At 40.3% G+C, this 12,116-nt stretch overlaps 1 protein-coding gene across 1 annotated transcript in view; it reads right to left on the reverse strand.

Annotated features, from left to right (window-relative positions):
- LOC142657032 (FRAS1-related extracellular matrix protein 1-like) overlaps nt 1–12,116 on the reverse strand; it is a 144,050-nt gene that overhangs the window by 86,207 nt on the left and 45,727 nt on the right. Inside the window, exon 23 of the mRNA XM_075832081.1 lies at nt 1,903–2,167. Within this exon, the coding sequence (XP_075688196.1) occupies nt 1,903–2,167 (265 nt within the window). The remainder of the gene's footprint in view (nt 1–1,902; nt 2,168–12,116) is intronic.

Here is a 12,116-nt window from a genome sequence, read left to right on the forward strand (position 1 = left end):
GGTGAGAGGCATCTCCAGCCTCTATAGCAATTCTTCCTTCTCCCAGACTGTGACTCTTCTGCCGTCTTTCGTCAGTTTATACGGACACATGAGAAGACTGGAGAGGAGCCGATACTTTATGAGAAAATCTATTTACATTGTTGACTATGGTGTTTAGGCGAAATAATAGACGACATATGTTAATTTCCGAGACAACGCCGCCGCCGCCATCTGGGATACTACGTCTCAAGTCTCACCTCCCAGTGCTGACAGTGCTTGTATACCACAATGTCACAATAAATGTATACAGACTATATCTACAGTAGAGCCTATGCGTATTTTATACCGTAAGAAGTATAAGACCGGGTTCACACATGCCATTTTGTCTACCATTTTGGTGCCAGTTGCAGCCATATTTATTTTTTTTAACCCCTAAATGGCAAAGCCAGTTTTAGCCGTTAGGATCGCCAACATTTTTTCCCGTTTTTACCTCCTTGGTTTCCGTCAGTCTACGCGGCTATTTAAGGCTTTGTTTTTTGCGGGACATTTTTTTCAAGGGTTTAGATTCTTTCCATTTATTAACATGGTGATCAGAGAAGAGTTAAAAGTTGGGGAGAGAGAGGATTCCTCCAACGCTGGCCATTGGTGTGAGAATATGGCGGTTGCCCTACGGCTGGTGGTTGTGTAGGCACAAATGCTGTGTCTGTGCCATCGCCAGGGCATACGGGGAATAGCTCTGGTTGAGGGCGTACACATATGCCCAATTCGTTTATGGCTTATTGAAGCAGTTTTGGAAAGTGGTTCTAGAGATTGCTTCCACCAAAAAGGACATTGTGATGGGGCGTGTAAAAAATTGCCTTCCACATCGAAGTCAATGGAGAAAAACCACAACAAAAACACAATGGATAGAATTTTGCTGTAGTCATTTCTCCACGGGTACCAACGTGTTAGATGGGAAAGGGGAACTCTCAAACGTGTATATTATTTCTATAGTGGTAGGGAGAAAAGTGGCTGCCAGAAACATCTGGTGCCCCTTATCTTAAGGGAAACAACTGGATTAGTCATGTGGACGAATAACCTGTCCAATCACTGTTTCCCCTAATAGAAGATGCTTGAAGTCTTTCAAGCTCTTCTTATAGACACGAGCTTGTTAACAGATCCCCAAAAATCTCAGGTCTAAGGCTACAAAGACCGATCTTCCCTGTGTTAGGACGGAATGTCAATGCATTGTGTTCCCAGTCTGCTATAAGATGTAATACATTATAGAAGAGATATGATGGTTCGAGATATCAAGGCAAGAGAACGCCCAATCAATGGACGGTGGTAACGTGGCAAGGCGAGACTGCTGGCACCACGTAGGACTAGCCTAAAGATGGCCAAAGACGTCCGAAAACTGGTGGCCAAAAGAATCTTTGATAGACAATTAAGATGTCTTAGTCTTCAATAACATTCAGTAATTCTAAGGAAGCATTTGAGATATGAGGCTGCCAAAGGTCTCCAGTGCCGATTGCTGTATCTCAGGGGCAACATCAGGGCTTTCACCCGACATGGGTAGATGGTGTTGAGTTGGGAAGCCCGATAGACATTAGATTGTCAATTCTTCTAAAAATAAACTATTCGGGTCAATGCAAATAACCACACCAATATGTAAAATATTTGCAAAAATTTCCCACAAATTAAATTGAGGACAAATAACAGAATGTTTTTGTGTCGAGTCGAACTCAAGTGAAATTTTTCGAAAATTCTCACATCATTCTCCAAAGAATTCCTTGATACTACAACACCCCAGATAGTGGAATCATCCATATATATATATTTTTGTTCCTTTACGTGACTGGTATTCCATTCAGCATATGATGGCATTACAACATGTTTAACCCTTTCTGACTTGCCGATAGCCGCTGCTTAGCAAATCCTTCTCACCTGAATGAGTCCTTGCCAGCCTCACGGCTGTTGTCGTGGACGTAACGAACCTTCTGAGCCACCACATCCAACTGGCTGAAACTGGAAATGGGCACGCCAGGAAAATTGATGTACTCAATCTGACCATGAACAGGTGGCACAGAAACGGCGTACAGCAGCTTCTCTGGTTTTCCCGTGCCATCTGTTGCCATAAGAACATCTGTCATCAAGGTCACCCTGTCACCCTCTGTTAAAGTTACAGGGCTGGTGAGTAAAACAATGTCACCTATGGAAAGAAAACGGGGAGCAGAGGATAAGGGAATGCACAAAAGGATCAGAAATGATGGGGAACAACATTGTATATTATTGTGTATCATTGGCAGAGCTGCAGCGTTCCTATAGGATTGACGGATTACAGATAATTATTATTATTTCCCTGCCATATCTCATGTATAATAAGGCATCTGTTTAATTAAGGACTCCAGTGTGCAATGCAGAGAATCTCCGTTATCTGGGGGGAGGGGGATTCCTTTCACTTGTGAAATGATTCATTTTGTTCAGGAAATTTTATTTTTATTCATTCATAAAAATCTCGTCTTATTAAGAAATTATTTTATTCAATTATTCACTTGATCTTTTTTTTTTTTTTATATATATTTTTTTTTTTACTAAAAAAGAACATTGAACATGAGGATAAAGTAAAGTGTATACTGAAATAAAAACCAAACATGAATGAATTATTATTTTTATTATTATTATTATTATTATTAATAGGATAAATAATAATATTCTCTATTTCTCTTACATTTTTCCCTAAAATAAATGTTTTTAAAAAAACCATTTTCTCCCAGTAGAAAGATCCCATACATTCACAGTGGTTGCTATTATGTTTACAAGCTGTGTTTCTATGGCATTTCCGGCACAGATTTAGTTGCATTCTTTTTTTAATTTTTTTTTTTGTAAAAACAAAATAGAAATATGTGCCTGACATTTTAACCAAAAAAAGTCCCCGCAAAAAAACAGAACAAATCTGTGGCGTAAACTGCAAAAATGTCACGTGTTAATGTACACTTACAGATACCACAGGGGTCTACAGGGTGATCCTGAGTTACAGCTTGTATTATACTCCAGAGCTGTATTCACTATTCTGCTGTTTGAGTCACTGTGTAGATACATTACATTACTTATCCTGTACTGATCCTGAGATACATCCCGTATTATACTACAGAGCTGCACTCTCTATTCTGCTGGTGGAGTCACTGTGTACATACATTACATTATTTATCCTGTACTGATCCTGAGTTACATCCTGTATTATACTCCAGAGCTGCACTCACTATTCTGCTGGTGGAGTCACTGTGTACTTATCCTGTACTGATCCTGAGTTACATCCTGTATTATACTCCAGAGCTGTACTCACTATTCTGCTGGTGGAGTCACTGTGTACATACATTACTTCTCCTGTACTGATCCTGAGTTATATCCTGTATTATACTCCAGAGCTGCACTCACTATTCTGCTGGTGGAGTCACTGTGTACATACATTATATTACTTCTCCTGTACGGATCTGGAGTTACATTCTGTATTATACTCCAGAGCTGCACTCACTATTCTACTGGTGGAGTCAATGTGTACATACATTACATATCCTGTACTGATTCTGAGTTACATCCTGTATTATACTCCAGAGCTGCACTCACTATTCTGCTGGTGGAGTCACTGTGTACATACATTACATTACTTATCCTGTACTGATCCTGAGTTACATCCTGTATTATACTCCAGAGCTGCACTCACTATTCTGCTGGTGGAGTCACTGTGTACATACATTACATTACTTCTCCTGTACTGATCCTGAGTTATATCCTGTATTATACTCCAGAGTTGCACTCACTATTCTGCTGGTGGAGTCACTGTGTACATACGTTACATTGCTTATCCTGTACTGATCCTGAGTTACATCCAGTATTATACTCCAGAGCTGCACTCACTATTCTGCTGGTGGAGTCACTGTGTACATACATTACATTACTTATCCTGTACTGATCCTGAGTTATATCCTGTATTATACTCCAGAGCTGCACTCACTATTCTGCTGGTGGAGTCACTGTGTACATACATTACATTGCTTATCCTGTACTGATCCTGAGTTATATCCTGTATTATACTCCAGAGCTGCACTCACAATTCTGCTTGTGGAGTCACTGTGTACATACATTACATTGCTTATCCTGTACTGATCCTGAGTTATATCCTGTATTATACTCCAGAGCTGTACTCACTATTCTGCTGGTGGAGTCACTGTATACATACATTACATTACTTATCCTGCACTGATCCTGAGTTATATCCTGTATTAGGGTATGTTCACACGGCAGCGTCCGTAACGGCTGAAATGACGGGGCTGTTTTCAGGAGATACAGCACCGTAATTTCATCCGTAATGGCATGTTGAGGCGCTTTTTGCTGCGTCCATTACGGACGTTAAATGGAGCTGGTTTTCCATGGAGTTCATGGAAAATGGCTCCATTTACGTCTGAAGAAGTGACAAGCGCTTCTTTGAACGTCTGCACAGTACATCGTAAGACCCATTCTAATGAATGGGCAGATGTTTGCCGACGCTATTGAGCCGCTATTTCGGACGTAATTCGGGGCAAAAACGCCCGAATTACGTCCGTAAATAGTGTGTGTGAACATACCCTTATACGCCAGAGCTGCACTCACTATTCTGCTGGTGGAGTCACTGTGTACATACATGACATTACTTATCCTGTACTGATCCTGAGTTACATCCTGTATTATACTCCAGAGCTGCACTCACTATTCTGCTGGTGGAGTCACTGTGTACATACATTATATTACTTATCCTGTACTGATCCTGAGTTATAGCCTGTATTATACTCCAGAGCTGCACTCACTATTCTGCTGGTGGAGTCACTGTGTACATACATGACATTACATATCTTGTACTGATCCTGAGTTATATCCTGTTCACACGTGGCGGAATTTCACTTAAATTCCGCTGCGGACACTCCGCAGCGTTAATCCGCAGCGGAGCCGTTTCTGCATTGACTTCCACTTCTATTTAGAAGTGTTCGTTTAGACGATGCGTAACATTCCGCTGCGGAGCATAGGCTGCGGAGCGGAATTTGGTGTCCGCAGCATGCTCTGTCTGTTGCGGAGCAGTGGCGGACTCATGGCGGAATTTCTCCATTGACTTCAATGGAGATTCTAAGTTCCGCAATGAAGTCCGCAGCTGTCATGCACATGTTATGTGTGCTGCGGATGCGTCTTGCTTTTTTGCCATGACATTTCTTCATTCTGGCTGGACCTATGTATTTCTAGGTCTACAGCCAGACTTGAGGAAGTCAATGGGGCTCCCGTAATGATGGGAGCGTTGCTAGGAGACGTCTGTAAATAGTCACTGTCCAGGGTGCTGAAAGAGTTAAGCGATCGGCAGTAACTGTTTCTGCACCCGGGACAGTGACTACCGATCCCAATATACAGCAACCTGTAAAAAAAAATTAAGTTCATACTTACCGAGAACTCCCTGCTTCTGTCTCCAGTCCGGCCTCCCAGGATGACGTTTCAGTCTAAGTGACGGCTGCAGCCAATCACAGGCCAAGCACAGGCTGCAGCGGTCACATGGACTGGCGCGTCATCCAGGGAGGTCGGGCTGGATGCCGAAAGAGGGACGCGTCACCAAGACAACGGCCGGTAAGTATGAAATTCTTTTACTTTCACTAGGGAAAGTGCTGTCCCTTCTCTCTATCCTGCACTGATAGAGAGAAGGGAAGCACTTTTCCCGCAGTTCGCAGCAGCTAGTCCGCATCAATTTACTGCACATTTTGTGCAGATCCGCAGCAGAATCTGCAACGCAGATTCTGTGCGGCATTGATGCGGACAGTTGCGGAGGAAATCCGCCACGTGTGGTCATGCCCTTATACTCCAGAGCTGCACTCACAATTAATCTTGGGTGTTATTAGAAACAATCAGCAAGCTGATGTATTTACAAACTGTCTCAACTTATTATGTAGAATACATTAGATATTTATTTGCAACTGTTTCCATTAAATGAAGGGACAAGGTCTATTGGAACTTTTTAAAGTTGCCAAAACATGTTCACCCTCTATAAGTTACTGTATGATAATAACATGGTCCAGACGATAGATAGATAGATAGATAGATAGATAGATAGATAGATAGATAGATAGATAGATAGGCAACCATAGGACAAGTAACAGCACCAGGACTTCAGAATCGATGATAAACGGTTGGTTTAATCACGTGAGCGACGTTTCGGTTCGCATCTGAACCTTTGTCAAGATGTGAACCGAAACATCGCTCACCTGGTGGTGATTAAACCAACCGTTTATCATCGATTCTGAGGTCCTGGTGCTGATACTTGTCCTATGGTTCCTTCTATGCAATAAAGTTGGGGAATTGATTCATTCTCCGTTTGGTGACGTGCACATGGCCTGATTTTTCTGTTTTATAGGGAGGGCCGTGTTAATCTTTATTTGGACTGTGTATATATATATTTTCCTCTCTCTCTTTGGCATTTATTTCTTTTATCACAAAACAAATCAGAAGAGTGATTGCTGTGGTTTTATCCTGTTGGCTCTTATGATTCAGCGTCTACATTGTGAGCACTTGAAAAGGAACAGAATGTGTTAAATGCTTTTGCTTCCAGCCTGGATGTTGTTAAGCAGATACAGGCTTTATTATGTCGCGCAGCTTATTGGTTTTGGCAAAGGATTCCTAATTATATTAAAAGTGATGACGGACAAAGAACTTAGGGAGCAACAAGCTGTGTTTGGCTAAATTCTCTGCTGTAAAACCTTTGAAACCAATTTGAATGCATGGCCACAATGAGACATACGGTATGGAGAGGAGCCTGGAGGTGCGCGCCGCGGAGATCAGCTCCTACCGGATCACAGGGGCCCGATCGAAACATGTGTCATTGACGTGTGGAGACTTGACATGCGTGACATAGGGAGTCATAAGGATGATACACGGTATATCAGAGTCGGACAATGTGTCATTAATATCGGCAATGTCTATGTTCTTACTGAGCCCTGAAAACACAACTCCCCATCTGAAATCATCACTACTCAACCTACTAGTTATTCTCAACCTACTAGTTATTCTCAACCTACTAGTTATTCTCAACCTACTAGTTATTCTCAACCTATTTCCATAATTCCCATAGAGGTGAATGGAGAGAGCTGCGCTCATACATGACCACCTCTCCATTCATTCCCACCTTTAGGGCTCATTCAGACGAGCGCGTATCACGTCCGTGTGATGGCTGTTGAAACAACGGCTGCCACACGGACTCATGTATTTCAATGGGGCCATTCACATGACCGTTGTTTCAACGGAGCGTGTGAAGGGTCCGTGAAAATATAGGACATGTCCTATTTTACTGCATGTCCCGCATCCCACCATAGACTCTAGTCTATGGGGCATCCGTGACAACGAGTCCCGCACGGGTGCACTTTGGACGTGAAAAACGTTAGTTTTTCACGTCTGAGGTCGCCGACGCTCGTCAGAATGTAGCCTTAAAGTGTCGGCCGCAGGAGTGGGGGAGGGGGACTCCGGTTCTGGAGAAAGATGCGAGAGTCAGAGCTGGGACCTGCATCTATAATACATTTATGGCATGTCCTGTGGATACGTCATACGTGTCTAAGATGGAAATACCCCTTTCAGATTTCCTGCAGACAGACCAGCAAGACAACACAATGCTCTGCTGAAGAAATGGCCAGTTAGTTGCACCGGATGATAAGGCAATCCAAAGCTTTACCCCAACAATATTCACTTTCTGTATGAAGCTGTTATGTGGTCACTGTATGGTGGTATTATTTGAGCACTGCATGGAGCTATTAGTTGATTACTGTATGGCGGTATTATTTGAGCCTTGTATGGCGATTTTATTTGAGAACAGTATGGCGTTATTATATGAGCACTGTATGGCAGTATTATTTGGGTCCTGTATGGTAGTATTATTTCAGTTCTGTATGGTAGTATTATTTGAGCATTATATGTTGGTATTATTTGAGCACTATATGGTAGTATTATTTCAGTTCTGTATGGTGGTATTATTTGAGCACTGTATGGTGGTATTATTTGAGCACTGTATAGTGGTATTATTTCAGCACTGTATGGCGGTATTATTTGAGCACTGTATGTTGGTATTATTTGAGCACTGTATGGTGGTATTATATGAGCACTGTATGATGGTATTATTTGAGCACTGTATCGAAGTATTATTTCAGCACTGTATGGTGGTATTATTTGAGCCTTGTATAGTGGTATTATTTGAGCACTGTATGGTGGTATTATTTGAGCACTGTATAGTGGTATTATTTCAGCACTGTATGGCGGTATTATTTGAGCACTGTATGGTGGTATTATTTGAGCACTGTATGGTGGTATTATTTGAGCACTGTATGGTGGTATTATATGAGCACTGTATGATGGTATTATTTGAGCACTGTATCGAAGTATTATTTCAGCACTGTATGGTGGTATTATTTGAGCCTTGTATAGTGGTATTATTTGAGCACTGTATGGTGGTATTATTTGAGCACTGTATGGTGGTATTATTTGAGCACTGTATGGTGGTATTATTTGAGCACTGTATGGTGGTATTATTTGAGCACTGTATGGTGGTATTATTTGAGCACTGTATGGTGGTATTATATGAGCACTGTATGATGGTATTATTTGAGCAATGTATCGAAGTATTATTTCAGCACTGTATGGTGGTATTATTTGAGCCTTGTATAGTGGTATTATTTGAGCACTGTCTGGCGGTATTATTTGAGCACTATATGGCGGTATTATTTGAGCCCTGTATGATGGTATTATTTGGGCACTGTATCGAAGTATTATTTCAGCACTGTATAGTGGTATTATTTGAGCACTGTATGGTGGTATTATTTGAGCACTGTATGGAAGTATTATTTCAGTACTGTATGGCAGTATTATTTCAGCCTTGTATAGTGGTATTAGTTGAGCACTGTATGGTGGTATTTAAGAACTGTATGTTGGTATTATTTGAACACTGTATGGTGGTATTATTTCAGCACTGTATGATGGTATTATTTGAGCACTGTATGGTGGTATTATTTGAGCACTGTCTGGCGGTATTTAGTTATCTTGTGTCACTACTACTTAGGCACTGTACAGTTTCTTTCTTAGCAGTTTATGGCAGTGGCATTGTTATTTAGGGAACTGTATGAAAGTTTTATTTGGTAAACTTTTTCACTTTTTTCACTGTTATTGGGCACCATACTGTATGTCTAAATGTAATATGGTAATTGGCCAAAACATTAAAAATTTACTGTTGCCAATAGGTAGTCATCATGACAACAAACTGATCTGTTCTGGAGTCATAGTAAAGCTTCCCCAGGGGAATACACACCAGAGAGGCCGACCATGCAGTTACTATGAGACCAATGAGAGGAAGAGGGTCTAGCAGAGGCCAATCCTATTACACTGTCTGATGGGGTGTGTGGAACATGGCCATAGGGTCATGCCCTTAATTTGTCCTACAAGGAAGGGAACGGGGTTGAAAAGGATTTCCATTCCTGTCCTGGCATGATAGGATGTTCTGACAGCAAGGTTGCCGCATATTGATTTTGCTAGAGGGGCCTTTTTGCTATGCATGTCCCTGAGCTGACCATAGACATTAGAGTTTTACTGGCAGTTCCTGTCCTTATGAGACATAAGAAAATCGGTGATGTCAGATTTTTTTCCGCTGATCCTCTTTGTCCTCTTTGTGATAAGTGGCGCCTGAAGTTAAAGCCACGACTTTGGCTCTTGAGAAACCCATCAAACAGCTGATTTTACTGGGAAAAGATGCGGCTGGCGAGTGTAGCGGCCACTACAGGGCAATTGTAGTATTTTATGGGTCTTTCAAATTCGTAGAGGGGTATCCGGGGTAGGGGGCACCAGCTTTATTATGTTTGTATGCCCTAATAGGTATATAAATAGGGGTTGACAAGATGAGATCAGCAATAAATATGTTCATAACGGCACGGGGAAGATTGTATGTTGAATACCGTACCCAAGCAATTCACTTTAAAGACCACATGATTAATGTATGAGACGCACCCATATAGCGGACTATATGGACGAGGCATCTAAACAAAACAAAGTATAATCGTAGCCCATAGATAAAGACATTACAATTGACAATTAAGGAATAAAAAGCTTTGGAAAGGGACGGACAAAGAGTATTTACTAATGGATTGAAAATCAGATATAATAAGACGATGGGTGCACTTTTTGGTACTCAGTTGGTAATTCCCACTTATTGGTTTATAAAAAAATCAAAAAGAACAAAAACAAGTGAAGTAGCGTGCCTAATTACCCATAATCCCCAATGCGGAAAAAATTGTGGCAATTTTCAAACCTTCAATTACCATTAAATATTTTTTTCATCCTAACTTTTTGTTATTTCTTTATTTTTGGATTCTAATTTGTTGACCTTTTACATTTTGCAATTTTTTTTTTTACCCTGCATAGAACAGCACGATGATTAATGGATTATCTGGAGCACCAGTTGGCAATCATCTAGCCAAAAGAAACACAAAAAAACACGAAAAACAAAAAGTTACCGATGCAGCTGTTTACTAATAAATAAAGCCTCAGCTGTAAGGAAAATAAATGAGATGCAATGAATTGCCGGGCAGAACAAGCACCTCTCTTTATTACAATGTTGTGTCTTGTTTTTTGTTTTTTTTCTATGATGTCGGGGAGCATGGCACCCTGACAAAGTGTTTAGGAATCGCAGTTTGCAGATGGCGCTGATGATTCTTAGTGGTTTTAAGCTCAATTCGCATTGTTGATGAATGGGGGGAAATTTTTTTTTTTGTTTGTTTTTGCCAGAGACCCCCTCTGGGAATTAGCAGTGTCTGATTCTCTCTTGCCAATCTCTCAACTGGCAACAAAAGTAATTTCACAAACACATAAAGACGCCTGGCGTAGATTTACAAAAATTTTATATTTTAGTTTTGAATGTTATTTTGGTTCCAGGCCTTAACCGCAGCAAGTATCATGTGCACAACATCTATGAACTATCTAAAGGTTGACTTCATTTTACGGAATTCAATTCCAAATTAACTTTCGAAAAATTAAAATTTTTTTTTAATGTTAGTGAATTTTTGTGAAAAACTTGATACAAAAATCCAAAATTTAGTCTAAGTCACTAATTAAATTAGCTTTTAATTCACTAATAATATTTTTGCAATATTTCACTTTTTATGTAAAAAAAAATAAAAATAAAAATTATAAAATATCCAAAAAGAAAATCATACACCTTTTAGTGTTGAGAAAATATACTAATTAGGTAAAAAAAAAAAATACAGGTTTAGGCCAGTGACATCGGTCGCGCGACATGAAGATCGGATGTTGCATTGCTACATAACAAATAATGATTTTTAACGTGGTTGTGCTACCACACGCGATGCAACGGTCGCAAAAAAACGTGCATTTCCATTGGGTGTTGCAAATCCTAAAATCGCACCCTAATGCAAAAGACAAATCAGACATATTTTGGGTCGCGTGACTCGTATGTGACACGATGTTGTGCCACCAAATTCGGCGTGTTTTTAAAAAAGTGAATGTTTTTGTTTTTCATTTTCTAATTATTTTTTAAATATATTTTAAAAAACAGCCCTAATATTTTTTTTTTAAATAATTCATTTTAATACAATTTGGAATCATTTATTATTTGCTACTTTTTTTTTTACCATTTTATATCTATAAATCTTTGACTTTTTTTATTCTAAGATTTAATTTACAACTAATTTCGTTTGAAATGAACCCAATTGAATGATTTTTCTCCCCCCCTAATTCCATTTTTCAAGACATTGGCTAAATAATAGGAAATACAGAACGGGACCTCGCCCCGCACGTGGGAACATTTTTTGCTATTATTGAAATAATTGGACTCGGTGACTGGTTGCCATAGAATTGACATCGCTACAGATGGCCCGTCGGAATGGTCATTGAAAACAGACACTCAATTGTCGCCCGTCTTGTAAACTTGACTCCGCCACGCGGATAATGGATGCCATGTTAATTTGCATGTCTGCAGAGCACAAATGTTTTTGACGGATCCCGGGTTATTTGTTCCACTCAGAAGAGACATAGAATTGCTTTGTATCCTGGAATAATATCGAATGATCGCCGTCTGACTCTGCTATATGCCCATATTACACCCC

Source organism: Rhinoderma darwinii, chromosome 7 (genome assembly GCF_050947455.1).
Source record: "Rhinoderma darwinii isolate aRhiDar2 chromosome 7, aRhiDar2.hap1, whole genome shotgun sequence".
NCBI lineage: Eukaryota > Metazoa > Chordata > Amphibia > Anura > Rhinodermatidae > Rhinoderma > Rhinoderma darwinii.